The following is a 14,269-nucleotide window of genomic DNA, read 5'->3' as shown; positions in this document are numbered from 1 at the left end:
AAATTCATTGGTCACTCATTGGTCACTCAGGGGTCAGGGGTCACTCAGGGTCACGCAGGGTCACTCAGGGTCACTCAGGGTCACTCAGGGTCAGTGGTCACTCAGTGGTCACTCAGTGGTCACTCATTGGTCACTCAGTGGTCACTCATTGGTCACTCAGGGTCACTCAGGGTCACTCAGTGGTCACTCAGTGGTCACTCATTGGTCACTCAGGGTCACTCAGGGTCACTCAGTGGTCACTCAGTGGTCACTCATTGGTCACTCATTGGTCAGTGGTCACTCAGGGTCACTCAGTGGTCACTCAGTGGTCACTCAGTGGTCACTCATTGGTCACTCAGGGTCACTCAGGGTCACTCAGTGCTCACTCAGTGGTCACTCAGTGGTCACTCAGGGTCAGTGGTCACTCAGTGGTCACTCAGTGGTCACTCAGGGTCACTCACGGTCACTCAGGGTCACTGTGCTCAGTCCCTGCAGGTGCTGGACCTGTCCCTGACCCCCCTGGGCAGCTCCGGTGGCCGCGCGGTGGCCGCTCAGTGGTCACTCAGTGGTCACTCATTGGTCAGTGGTCACTCAGTGGTCACTCAGTGGTCACTCAGTGGTCACTCAGTGGTCACTCATGGTCACTCAGTGGTCACCCATGGTCACTCAGGGTCACTGTGCTCAGTCCCTGCAGGTGCTGGACCTGTCCCTGACCCCCCTGGGCAGCTCCAGTGGCCGCTCAGTGGTCACTCAGTGGTCACTCAGTGGTCACTCATTGGTCACTCATTGGTCACTCAGTGGTCAGTGGTCACTCAGTGGTCACTCAGGGTCACTCACGGTCACTCTGCTCAGTCCCTGCAGGTGCTGGACCTGTCCCTGACCCCCCTGGGCAGCTCCGGTGGCCACTCAGTGGTCACTCAGTGGTCACTCAGTGGTCACTCATTGGTCAGTGGTCACTCAGTGGTCACTCAGTGGTCACTCAGTGGTCACTCAGTGGTCACTCATGGTCACTCAGTGGTCACCCATGGTCACTCAGGGTCACTGTGCTCAGTCCCTGCAGGTGCTGGACCTGTCCCTGACCCCCCTGGGCAGCTCCGGTGGCCGCGCGGTGGCCGCTCAGTGGTCACTCATGGTCACTCAGTGGTCACTCATTGGTCACTCAGGGTCACTCAGTGGTCACTCAGGGTCAGTGGTCACTCAGGGTCACTCATGGTCACTGTGCTCAGTCCCTGCAGGTGCTGGACCTGTCCCTGACCCCCCTGGGCAGCTCCGGTGGCCGCTCAGTGGTCACTCAGTGGTCACTCAGTGGTCACTCAGGGTCACTCAGGGTCACTCAGGGTCACTCAGGGTCAGTGGTCACTCAGGGTCAGTGGTCACTCAGGGTCACTCATTGGTCACTCAGGGTCACTCAGGGTCACTCATTGCTCAGTGGTCACTCAGGGTCACTCATTGGTCACTCACGGTCACTCATTGGTCACTCAGTGGTCACTCAGGGTCACTCAGGGGTCACTCAGGGTCACTCAGGGTCACTCAGTGGTCACTCAGGGTCACTCAGGGTCACTCAGGGTCACTCAGTGGTCACTCATTGGTCACTCATTGGTCACTCAGTGGTCACTCATTGGTCACTCAGTGGTCACTCAGTGGTCACTCAGTGGTCACTCAGTGGTCACTCAGGGTCACTCAGGGTCACTGTGCTCAGTCCCTGCAGGTGCTGGACCTGTCCCTGACCCCCCTGGGCAGCTCCGGTGGCCGCGCTGTGACCGCTCAGTGGTCACTCAGTGGTCACTCATTGGTCACTCATTGGTCAGGGGTCACTCAGGGTCACTCAGGGTCACTCAGTGATCACTCATTGGTCACTCAGGGTCAGTGGTCACTCATGGTCACTCAGTGGTCACTCAGGGTCACTCACAGTCACTCAGTGGTCACTCACGGGTCACTCATTGCTCAGTGGTCACTCATTGGTCACTCATTGGTCAGTGGTCACTCAGGGGTCACTCATTGGTCACTCAGTGGTCAGTGGTCACTCAGGGTCACTCAGGGTCACTCATTGCTCAGTGGTCACTCATTGGTCACTCAGTGGTCACCCATGGTCACTCAGGGTCACTCAGGGTCACTCAGGGTCACTGTGCTCAGTCCCTGCAGGTGCTGGACCTGTCCCTGACCCCCCTGGGCAGCTCCGGTGGCCGCGCGGTGGCCGCTCAGTGGTCACTCATGGTCACTCAGTGGTCACTCATTGGTCACTCAGTGGTCAGTGGTCACTCAGTGGTCACTCAGTGGTCACTCAGTGGTCACTCAGTGGTCACTCAGTGGTCACTCAGTGGTCAGGGGTCACTCAGTGGTCAGTGGTCACTCAGTGGTCACTCAGTGGTCACTCAGTGGTCACTCAGGGTCACTCAGGGTCACTCAGGGTCACTCAGGGTCACTCATTGGTCACTCAGTGGTCAGTGGTCACTCAGGGTCACTCATGGTCACTGTGCTCAGTCCCTGCAGGTGCTGGACCTGTCCCTGACCCCCCTGGGCAGCTCCGGTGGCCGCGCGGTGGCCGCGCTCCTGTCCCGCTGTCCGGCGCTGGCCACGCTCCAACTGCGGGGCTGCGGCATCGCCGAGCCCTTCCCCATCCCCGGTGAGGAGTTTGGGCTGAAAAATGGAAATTTTGGGGAAAAAATTGGGAATTTTTGGGAAAAAAATGGAATTTTTGGGGTCAAAAATGGGAATTTTATTGGAATTTTTATTGCGGTTGGTCACTCGGTGTCCGGCACTGGTCACTCTGAAACTGCGGGGCCGCGGGATCGCAGAGCCCCTCACCATCCCAGCTGAGAAATTTGGGGTGAAAAATGGGAATTTTGGGCAAAAAATTGGGAAAAAATTGGAATTTTGGGAGTAGAAAATGGGATTTTGTTGGGATTTTGTTGGGATTTTATTGGGATTGGTCGCTCTGTGGTCACTCTGAGTGTCAGGTCTGAATCCCCATTCCAGGTGAGGAATTTGGGGTGAAAAATGGAAATTTTGGGAAAAAAATTGGAATTTTTGGGAAAAAATTGGGAATTTTTGGGTCCAAAATGGGATTTTTATTGGGATTTTATTGGGGTTGGTCACTCTGAGTGTCAGGTATGAATCCACATTCCAGGTGAGGAATTTGGGGTGAAAAATGGAAATTTTGGGAAAAAATTGGGAAATTTTGGTAAAAAATTGGGAATTTTGGGGGTAAAAATTGGAATTTTTGGGGTAAAAATTGGAATTTTTGGGGTTAAAAATGGGATTTTTATTGGGATTTTATTGGGGTTGGTCACTCTGAATGTCAGGTCTGAATCCCCATTCCAGGTGAGGAATTTGGGGCGAAAAATGGAAATTTTGGGAAAAAATTGGGAAATTTTTGGGAAAAAATTGGGAATTTTTGGGGTCAAAAATGGGATTTTTATTGGGATTTTATTGGGGTTGGTCACTCTGAATGTTAGGGTTCACTCGGCTCATCCCCATTCCAGGTGAGGAATTTGGGGTGAAAAATGGAAATTTTGGGAAAAAATTGGGAATTTTTGAGAAAAAAAATGGAATTTTTGGTGTCAAAAATGGGATTTTTTATTGGGATTTTATTGGGGTTGGTCACTCTGAGTGTCAGGTCTGAATCCCCATTCCAGGTGAGGAATTTGGGGTGAAAAATGGAAATTTTGGGGAAAAATTGGGAAAAATTGGGAATTTTTTGGAAAAAAATGGAATTTTGGGGTCCAAAATTGGATTTTTATTGGGATTTTTTTGGGGTCGGTCGCTCTGTGGTCACTCTGAATGTCAGGTCTGAATCCCCATCCCAGGTGAAAAATTTGGGGTGAAAAATGGAAATTTTGGGAAAAAATTGGGAAATTTTGGGAAAAAAATTGGAATTTTTGGGAAAAAATTGGGAATTTTTGGGTCCAAAATGGGATTTTTATTGCGATTTTATTGGGGTTGGTCACTCTGAGTGTCAGGTATGAATCCACATTCCAGGTGAGGAATTTGGGGTGAAAAATGGAAATTTTGGGAAAAAATTGGGAAATTTTGGTAAAAAATTGGGAATTTTGGGGGTAAAAATTGGAATTTTTGGGGTAAAAATTGGAATTTTTGGGGTTAAAAATGGGATTTTTATTGGGATTTTATTGGGGTTGGTCACTCTGAATGTCAGGTCTGAATCCCCATTCCAGGTGAGGAATTTGGGGCGAAAAATGGAAATTTTGGGAAAAAATTGGGAAATATTTGGAAAAAAAATTGAATTTTTGGGAAAAAATGGAATTTTTTGGGGGGTCAAAAATGGGATTTTTATTGGGATTTTATTGGGGTTGGTCACTCTGTGCTCACTCTGAATGTCAGGTCTGAATCCCCATTCCAGGTGAGGAATTTGGGGTGAAAAATGGAAATTTTGGGAAAAAATTGGGAAATTCTGGGAAAAAAATTGGAATTTTTGAGAAAAAAAATGGAATTTTTGGTGTCAAAAATGGGATTTTTATTGGGATTTTATTGGGGTTGGTCACTCTGAGTGTCAGGTCTGAATCCCCATCCCCGGTGAGAAATTTGGGGTGAAAAATGGAAATTTTGGGAAAACAGTTTAGAATTTGGAGGAAAATGTTGAGAAAAAAAAGAGAATTTTGGGGGGAAAAGTTGGGATTATTTTTGAAAAATGCTGGAAATTTTGGGGAAAGAACTTTGGGAATAATTCTGGGGATTTTGGGAGTAATTGTGGAGTCATCTCCTGGCGACAGAGGTGTCCCCGCTGTGGGAATTTGGGGTTGGAAAATTGGAATTTTGTGGGCATGAATGGGAGTTTGGGGGGAAAATCCTGGGAATTCTGGGAAAATGAGAATTTTGGGGGGAAAAAACCAAGAATTTTGGGGAAAATGTTGGAAATTTTGGGAAAACAGTTTAGAATTTGGAGGAAAAAAATCAGAATTTTTGGGAAAATTGTAGGAATTTTTTTGGGAAAATTCTCAGAATTCTGGGAAAATGAGAATTTTGGGGGAAAAAAAACATGAATTTCAGGGAAAATGTTGGAAATTTTGGGGGAAATGTTGGAAATTTTGGGAGAACAGTTTAGAATTTGGAGGAAAACTTGGAGGAAAAAATCAGAATTTTGGGGGAAAATTGTAGGAAATTTTGAGGAAATTGCTGGGAACTTTATGGGAATAAATGGGGGAATTTTGGGAATTTTGGGGGGAAAATTGGGAACTTTATGGGAATAAATGGGAATTTGGGGGGAAAATCCTGGGAATTTTGGGAAAATGAGGTTTTGGGGGGAAAAAACCCCAGAATTTTGGGGGAAATGTTGGAAATTTTGGGAGAACAATTTAGAATTCGGAGGAAAAAATGAGAATTTTGGGGGAAAATTGTAGGAATTTCGCCGTCCCCTCCCACAACCCCCGGGGGGAAAATTTTGGGAATTTTGGGAGAAAATTGGGAACTTTATGGGAATAAATGGGAATTTGGGGGGAAAATCCTGGGAATTTTAGGAAAATGAGAATTTTGGGGGGAAAAAACCAAGAATTTTGGGGAAAATGTTGGAAATTTTGGGAAAACAGTTTAGAATTTGGAGGAAAACTTGGAGAAAAAAATCAGACTTTTTGGGGGAAAATGGTAGGAATTTTTTTTGGAAAAATCTTGGGAATTTTGGGAAAATTTCATGGAAAATTTGGGGATTTTGGGAGTGATTTTGTGACGGGTTCTGGAACGTTCCCCTGGTGGCAGAGCCGTCCCCGCTGCGGTCGCTGTCCCTGTCCCACAACCCCCTGGGCCGGGCGGGGCTGCGGCGCCTCCTGAGGGCGATCCCGGCGCGGAGCCTCCGGAGCCTCGAGCTGGCAAACGTCACCAACGGTGGCACCGGGGACAGACACGGGGACGTCGGCGACGGCCACGGGGACATCGGCCGGGACGTGGCTGAGTACCTGCAGCAGGTCTGGGGACACTCGGGGGTGTTGGGGACATTGGGGGATGTTGGGGTTTGGGGACATGGAGGACATTTTCAGGGACGTGGCTGAGTGCCTGCAGCAGGTCTGGGGACACTCGGGGACATTTGGGGACACTCGGGGACATTGGGGGACGTTGGGGTTTGGGGACATGGAGGACATTTTCAGGGACGTGGCTGAGTGCCTGCAGCAGGTCTGGGGACACTCGGGGACATTTGGGGACACTCGGGGACATTGGGGGACGTTGGGGTTTGGGGACATGGAGGACATTTTCAGGGACGTGGCTGAGTGCCTGCAGCAGGTCTGGGGACACTCGGGGACGTTGGGGACATTGGGGACATTGGAGATGTTGGGGACACTCAGGGGGACTGGGGACATGGGGGATGTTGGGGACATTGGGGACATTTGGGGACATTGGGGGAATTGGAGATGCTGGGGGGTTTGGGGACATTGGGGGTTTGGGGACATTGGGGGATGTTGGGGACATTGGGGACATGGAGGACATTTTCAGGGACGTGGCTGAGTGCCTGCAGCAGGTCTGGGGACACTCGGGGACATTGGGGGGATTGGGGACATTGGAGATGTTGGGGACATTGGAGATGTTGGGGACACTCAGGGGGACTGGGGACATGGGGGATGTTGGGGACATTGGGGACATTTGGGACATTGGGGGAATTGGAGATGCTGGGGGGTTTGGGGACATTGGGGACATTGGGGGACGTTGGGGTTTGGGGACATGGAGGACATTTTCAGGGACGTGGCTGAGCGCCTGCAGCAGGTCTGGGGACACTCGGGGATGTTGGGGACACTCGGGGACATGGGGGATGTTGGGGACATTGGGGGTGTTGGGGACATTGGAGATGTTGGGGACACTCAGGGGGACTGGGGACATTGGGGACCTTGGGGACATTGGGGACATTGGGGGAATTGGAGATGCTGGGGGGTGTTGGGGACATTGGGGGTTTGGGGACATTGGGGACATTGGGGGATGTTGGGGTTTGGGGACATGGAGGACATTTTCAGGGACATGGCTGAGTGCCTGCAGCAGGTCTGGGGACACTCGGGGACATTTGGGACACTGGGGACATTGGGGGATGTTGGGGACATTGGAGATGTTGGGGACACTGGGGACATTGGGGGTGTTGGGGACACTGGGGACATGGGGGATGTTGGGGACATTGGGGGTGTTGGGGACACTGGGGGATTGGGGACATTGGGGGATGTTGGGGACATTGGAGATGTTGGGGACACTGGGGACATTGGGGATGTTGGAGACATTGGGGACACTCAGGGGGACTGGGGACGTGGGGGACATTGGGGACATTGGGGATATTGGAGATGCCGGGGGGCTTTGGGGACATTGGGGGTGTTGGTGACATTGGGGACATTGGGGGTGTTGGGGACATTGGGGCGGATTTGAGATGTTGGGGACATTTTGACGTTGGGGACACTGGGTGGACACTCAGGGGACACGGGAGGGATTGGGGACGTCGGGGACTTTGTGGGACATTGGGGGGGACGTTGTCACCATGGGAGACGTTGGGGACACTGGGGACATTGGGGACATTGGCATCATGGGAGATGTTGGGGACATTGGTGACATTGAGGACATTGGGGGGGACATTGGCATCATGGGAGATGTTGGGGACACTGGGGACATTGGGGACATTGGGGGCATTGGGGACATTGGGGACATTGGCATCATGGGAGATGTTGGGGACATTGGGGACATTGGGGGGGACATTGGCATCATGGGAGATGTTGGGGACATTGGGGACATTGGCACCATGGGAGACGTTGGGGACATTGGGGACATTGGGGGGGACATTGGGGACATTGGGGCCATGGGAGATGTTGGGGACATTGGGGACATTGGGGGGGACATTGGGGACATTGGGGCCATGGGAGATGTTGGGGACATTGGGGACATTGGCATCATGGGAGACGTTGGGGACATCGGGGACATTGGGGACATTGGGGCCATGGGAGATGTTGGGGACATTGGGGACATTGGGGACATTGGCACCATGGGAGACGTTGGGGACACTGGGGACATTGGGGACATTGGAGGGATTGGGGACATTGGGGACATTGGGGACATTGGCACCATGGGAGATGTTGGGGACACTCAGGGGGCACTGGAGGGATTGGGGACGTTGGGGACATTGGTGACTTTGGTGACATTTGGGACCTTGGTGACACTGGGGACACTGAGGGGCCGTTTGGGCCGTTGGGGACATTGGTGACATTGATGACGCCATCGGTGTCACGGCGCTGTCCCTGCAGGCCGGCTGTGCCCTGTGCCACCTCTCGCTGGCCGGGAACCACCTGAGGGACGGGGACATCGACGAGCTGGCACGGTGAGGGCACAATGGGGACATTCGGGGGCATTTTGGGGCCGGTTTGGGTTGCTTTGGTGACATTTGGGACCATTTTGATGCCATTTGGTGACATTTGGTGCCACTTTGGGTCGATTTGGTGACAAGTGGTGACATTTTGGGGCCATTTGGGGACCATTTATGGTGCCAATTTTCAACATTTTGGGCCATTCCAGTGACATTCTGGTGCCACTTGGGACATTTCGGTGCCAATTTTGGGTTATTTTGGTCCCATTTTGGTGCCACTTGATGCCATCTTGAGGCCATTTTGAGATTAGGGAATATTTTGGTCCCGCTTTTGTGCCAATTTTGGCCATTTTGGTCCAATTTTGATACCAATTTTGGCCATTTTGGCCCCATTTTGGTGCCAATTTTGGTGCGATTTTTGACCATTCTGGGGCCATTTTTGTGCCAATTTTCGCCATTTTGGTGCCATTTTGATGCCGATTTTCACCATTTTTGCCCTATTTTGTGCCCCCCGCCCCCGCAGGTGCCTGCCTCTCTGTCCGTCCCATTTTGGTGCCATTTTTAACAATTTTGCTGCCAATTTTGGTGCCATTTCAGTTCCATTTTTGTCCCATTTTGGTGCCATTTTTGTGCCAATTTTGGCCCCATTTTGGTGCCATTTCTAGTCCCATTTTGGTGCCAATTTTGGTCCCATTTTTGACCATTTTGTCCCATTTTGGTGCCAGTTTTGGTCCCATTTTGGTGCCATTTTTGACTATTTTGGTGCCATTTTGGTCCCATTTTGGTGTCAATTTTGTTGCCAACTTTGGTGCCAATTTTGGTGCCATTTTGGTGCCAATTTTGGTCCCATTTTTGTCCCATTTTGGTCCCGTTTTGGTGCCATTTTGGTCCCGTTTTGGTGCTATTTTAGTACCATTTTAGAGCTCATTTTGGTGCCATTTCGGTGCCATTTCGGTCCAATTTTGGTGCCATTTTGGTCCCGTTTTGGTGCCATTTTAGTACCATTTTAGAGCTCATTTTGGTGCCGTTTCGGTCCCATTTTGGCGCGATTTTGGTCCCGTTTTGGTGCCATTTTGGTCCCGTTTTGGTGCCATTTTAGTACCATTTTAGAGCTCATTTCAGTGCCAATTTTGGTGCCATTTCGGTGCCATTTCAGTCCCATTTTGGTGCTATTTTAGTACCATTTTAGAGCTCATTTTGGTGCCATTTTGGTCCCGTTTTGGTGCCATTTTAATACCATTTTAGTGCTCATTTTGGTGCCATTTCGGTCCCATTTTGGTGCCATTTCGGTGCCATTTTGGTCCCGTTTTGGTGCTATTTTAGTACCATTTTAGAGCTCATTTTGGTGCCAATTTTGGTGCCATTTCGGTCCCATTTTGGCGCCGTTTTGGTCCCATTTTGGTGCTATTTTAGTACCATTTTAGTGCTCATTTTGGTGCCAACTTTGGTGCCATTTCGGTGCCATTTCAGTCCCATTTTGGTCCCGTTTTGGTGCCATTTTGGTCCCGTTTTGGTGCTATTTTAGTACCATTTTAGAGCTCATTTAGGTGCCAATTTTGGTGCCAATTTTGGTCCCGTTTTGGTGCTATTTTAGTATCATTTTGGTGACATTTCGGCCCCATTTTGGTCCAATTTTGGCGCCATTTTGGTCCCGTTTTGGTGCCATTTTGGTCCCGTTTTGGTGCTATTTTAGTACCATTTTAGTGCCAATTTTGGTGCCATTTTGGTGCCATTTCGGTCCAATTTTGGTGCCATTTCGGTCCTGTTTTGGCGCCATTTTGGTCCCGTTTGGCGCCATTTTGGTCCCGTTTTGGTGCCATTTTAGTACCAATTTAGAGCTCATTTTGGTGCCATTTCGGCGCCGTCTCGGTCCCATCTCGGTCCCATTGTGGCGCCATTTCAGTCCCGTTTTGGCGCCATTTTGGTCCCGTTTTGGTGCCATTTCAGCGCCATTTTGGTCCCACTTTGGTCCCGTTTTGGTGCTATTTTAGTACCATTTCGGTGCCGTTTTGGCGCCGTTTTGGTGCCAGTTGTGCCCATTTTTCCCCGATTTTGTGCCCCGTCCGCGCTGGGTGGCGGGTCAGGTCGCTGCCGCTGTGCCGCTCGCTGCTGTCCCTGGACCTGTCGGCCAACCCCGGCCTGGGCCCCGGAACCTTCCGGAACCTCCTGGCGGGGCTGGAGCGCCGCGGGCGCGGCCTGGAGCTGCTCAGCCTGGCAGGTACCGGGGCGGGAAGAAATCGCGGCAAAAAATGGGGATTTTGGGAAAAAATGGGAATTTTGGGGGCGGAAAATTGGGAAATTCTGGGGGGAAAAAAAATTGGGAATTTCGTGTGAAAAACGGGGAATTGCAGAGGGGAAAAACGGGAATTTTGGGTGAAAGAAATTGGGAATTTTGGGTGAAAGAAATTGGGTTTTGGGGCAAGCATTGGGAATTCTGGGGGGAAATTGGGGATTTGGGGAGAAAATGGGGATTTTGGGTGAAAAAATTGGGGATTTGGGTGAAAAAATTGGGGATTTGGGTGAAAAATGGGGATTTTGGGTGAAAAATGCGCATTTTGGGAGGGAAAAAAATTGGGAATTTCGTGTGAAAAATGGGGAATTGTGGAGGGGAAAAACGGGAATTTTGGGTGGAAAAAATTGGGAATTTTGGGTGAAAGAAATTGGGTTTTGGGGCAAGCATTGGGAATTCTGGGGGGAAATTGGGGATTTGGGGGAAAATGGGGATTTTGGGTGAAAGAAATTGGGATTTTGGGTGAAAAAATTGGGGATTTGGGGAAAAATGGGAAAAACTTGGGGAAAAACTGGGAGTTTTGGGTGAAAAAATTGGGAATTTGGGGGAAATGGGAAAAATTTGGGCAAAATATTGGGAATCCTGGGAAAAATTGGGAATTTTGGGTGAAAGAAATTGGGTTTTGGGGCAAGCATTGGGAATTCTGGGGGAAAATTTGAGATTTGGGGGAAAAATGGGGATTTTGGGTGAAAAAATTGGGGATTTGGGGAAAAATGGGGAAAACTTGGGGAAAAAATTTGGAATCTTGGGAAAAACTGGGAGTTTTGGGTGAAAAAATTGGGAATTTGGGGGAAATGGGAAAAATTTGGGGAAAATATCGGGAATTTTGGGGAAAATTGGGAATTTTGGGTGAAAAAATTGGGAATTTGGGGGAAATGGGAAAAATTTGGGGAAAAAATTGGGAATCGGGAAAAATTGGGAATTTTGGGAGAAAGAAATTGGGTTTTGGGGCAAGCATTGGGAATTCTGGGGGAAAATTGGAGATTTGGGGGAAAATGGGGATTTTGGGTGAAAAAATTGGGATTTTGGGTGAAAAAATTGGGGATTTGGGGAAAAATGGGAAAAACTTGGGGAAAAAATTGGGAATTTTGGGAAAAACTGGGAATTTTGGGTGAAAAAATTGGGAATTTGGGGGAAATGGGAAAAATTGGGGAAAAAATTGGGAATCTTGGCAAAAAATGGGGATTTTGGAAAAATGGGAAAAATTTGGGGAAAAAATTGGGAATTTTGGGAAAAACTGGGAATTTTGGGTGAAAGAAATTGGGAATTTGGGGGAAATGGGAAAAATTTGGGGAAAAATTGGGAATTTTGGGGAAAATTGGGAATTTTGGGAGAAAGAAATTGGGTTTTGGGGCAAGCATTGGGAATTCTGGGGGAAAATTGGAGATTTGGGGGAAAAATGGGGATTTTGGGTGAAAAAATTGGGAATTTGGGGGAAATGGGAAAAATTTGGGGAAAATATTGGGAATTTTGGGAAAAACTGGGAATTTTGGGTGGGGAAATGGAGATTTTTGGAGAAAATTGGGAATTCTGGGTGAAAAATTTGGGATTTTTTTTTTAAATGGGAATCGGGGGGGTGAATTGGGAATCTGGGGGGGAAATGGGGGATTTTGGGGTAAAATTGGAAATTTTGGGTGAGAAAATGGGGGTTTTGGGGAAAATTGGGAATTTTTTCAGGGAATTTGAGGGAAAAATTGGGAATTTTGGGAAAAAAAAACCAGGAATTTTGGGGGAAAGGGGGAATTTTGGGGGGAACTTTGGGAAAAATGTGTATTGTAAGGAAAACCAGGAAAATTTGGAAGAATTCCAGAGATTTGGGAAAAAATTGGGGATTTGAGGAGGAAAAGTTTGGAATTTGGGGGAAAAATTGGGAATGGGGGAAAAAAAATCAGGAATTTGGGGAAATAACATCAGAATTCAGGGGAAGTTGGGATTTGGGGGGAAAATTGGGAATTTAGGGAGAAAACCAGGAAACTTTTGGGAAAAAAGGGGAACTTTGGAGGGGAATATTGGTCAGAAATTGGGAATTTTGGGGGAGAAATTGGGACTTGAAGTAAAAAAAGGAATTTTTGGGGGAAATTGGGAATTTAGGGAGAAAACCAGATATTTTGGGGGGAAAAAGGGGAATTTTGGAGGGAAAATTAGGAAAAAATTGGGGACTTGGTAGGGGAAAGTTGGAAATTTGGGGGGTAAATGGCAATTTTGGGGAAATAACATCAGAATTCGGGGGAAGTTGGGATTTTGGGAAGAAAATTGGCGGTTTGGGGAGAAAAATCAGGAATTTTAGCGGCAAAATTTGGATTTTGGGAGAAAAGTTGGGAATTTAGGCAGAAAAACCAGATTTTTTTTAAAAAGGGGAATTTTGGAGGGAAAATTAGAAAAACAAATTGGGGGTTTTGGGGGGAATGTTGGGAATTTTGGGGAAGTTCCTGGGAATTTGTGGCAAAAATTCATAAATGCGGAGGCAAAAAAAATGAAGAATTTGGGGTAAAAGTTTTGAAGTTTTGGGAAAAAATGCCAAAAATTGGGGGGAAATTGCAAAAAATTCTGGGGGGGAAACGATGACGTCATCAGGATCCCCTCCCCCCCTCCCCTGAGGATTCTGGGAATTCCCAAAATTCCCAAAAATTCCCAAAATTCCGGGAATTCCCTCAGGGTGCGGCCTCGGGGAGCTGGAGCCGGACGGGGCCGAGGGCAAAATCCGGGAGCTGCGGCTGTCGGGGAGGAGGCGCTGCCGGGAACTGGGATGAACTGGGATGGACCGGTTTGGACCGGTTTGGACCGGTCTGGACTGGGAATTTGTCCCCATTTGTTCCAGTAACAGCAAGAAAATAAAGGAATTTTTCATGGATTTTTGGGATTTTTTTTCTCCTCCCGTTTATTATCCCAAATTTCTGCTGGCTCCAGTGTGGACTGGTCTGAACTGGTTTGGACTGGTCTGGAGTGGTCTGGACTGGTTTGGACTGGTTTGGACTGGTTTGGACTGCTCTGGATTGGTTTGGACCGGTCTGGACTGCTTTGGATTGGTGTGAACTGGTTTGGACTGGTTTGGACTGGTTTGGAGTGGTCTGGACTGGTCTGGACTGGTCTGGACTGCTCTGGATTGGTGTGAACTGGTTTGGATTGGTTTGGACCGGTTTGGACCGGTCTGGACTGGGAATTCGTCCCCATTTGTTCCAGTAACAGCAAGAAAATAAAGGAATTTTTCATGGATTTTTGGGATTTTTTTTCTCCTCCCGTTTATTATCCCAAATTTCTGCTGGCTCCAGTGTGGACTGGTCTGAACTGGTTTGGACTGGTCTGGACTGGTCTGGACTGGTTTGGACTGGTTTGGACTGCTCTGGATTGGTTTGGACCGGTCTGGACTGCTTTGGATTGGTGTGAACTGGTTTGGACTGGTTTGGATTGGTTTGGAGTGGTCTGGACTGGTTTGGACTGGTCTGGAGTAGTTTGGACTGGTCTGGACTGGTTTGGACTGGTTTGGACTGCTCTGGATTGGTGTGAACTGGTTTGGATTGGTTTGGACCGGTCTGGACCGGTTTGGACTGGGAATTCTTCCCCATTTGATCCAGTAACAGCAAGAAAATAAAGGAATTTTTCATGGGTTTTTGGGATTTTTTTCTCCTCCCGTTTATTATCCCAAATTTCTGCTGGCTCCAGTGTGGATTGGTCTGGACAGGTTTGGACTGGTTTGGACTGGTCTGGACTGGTCTGGACTGGTTTGAACTGGT

The 14,269-nt window shown here is 48.8% G+C and overlaps 1 protein-coding gene across 1 annotated transcript in view; it reads left to right on the top strand.

The window, feature by feature from the left end:
* Positions 1 to 13,386, top strand: part of TONSL (tonsoku like, DNA repair protein) — a 113,040-nt gene extending 99,654 nt beyond the window's left edge. Inside the window, exons 31-35 of the mRNA XM_058812454.1 lie at positions 2,461 to 2,602; positions 5,686 to 5,891; positions 8,190 to 8,263; positions 10,333 to 10,466; positions 13,194 to 13,386. Coding sequence (XP_058668437.1) covers positions 2,461 to 2,602; positions 5,686 to 5,891; positions 8,190 to 8,263; positions 10,333 to 10,466; positions 13,194 to 13,288 — 651 coding nt within the window. The 3' untranslated portion in view covers positions 13,289 to 13,386. The remainder of the gene's footprint in view (positions 1 to 2,460; positions 2,603 to 5,685; positions 5,892 to 8,189; positions 8,264 to 10,332; positions 10,467 to 13,193) is intronic.
* The last annotated feature ends 883 nt before the right edge of the window (positions 13,387 to 14,269 follow it).

The sequence above is a fragment of the Ammospiza caudacuta genome, chromosome 1, assembly GCF_027887145.1.
Source record: "Ammospiza caudacuta isolate bAmmCau1 chromosome 1, bAmmCau1.pri, whole genome shotgun sequence".
Lineage (NCBI taxonomy): Eukaryota > Metazoa > Chordata > Aves > Passeriformes > Passerellidae > Ammospiza > Ammospiza caudacuta.
Note: the sequence above shows the minus strand (reverse complement) of the source record. Positions and strands in the feature narration are given on the sequence as shown.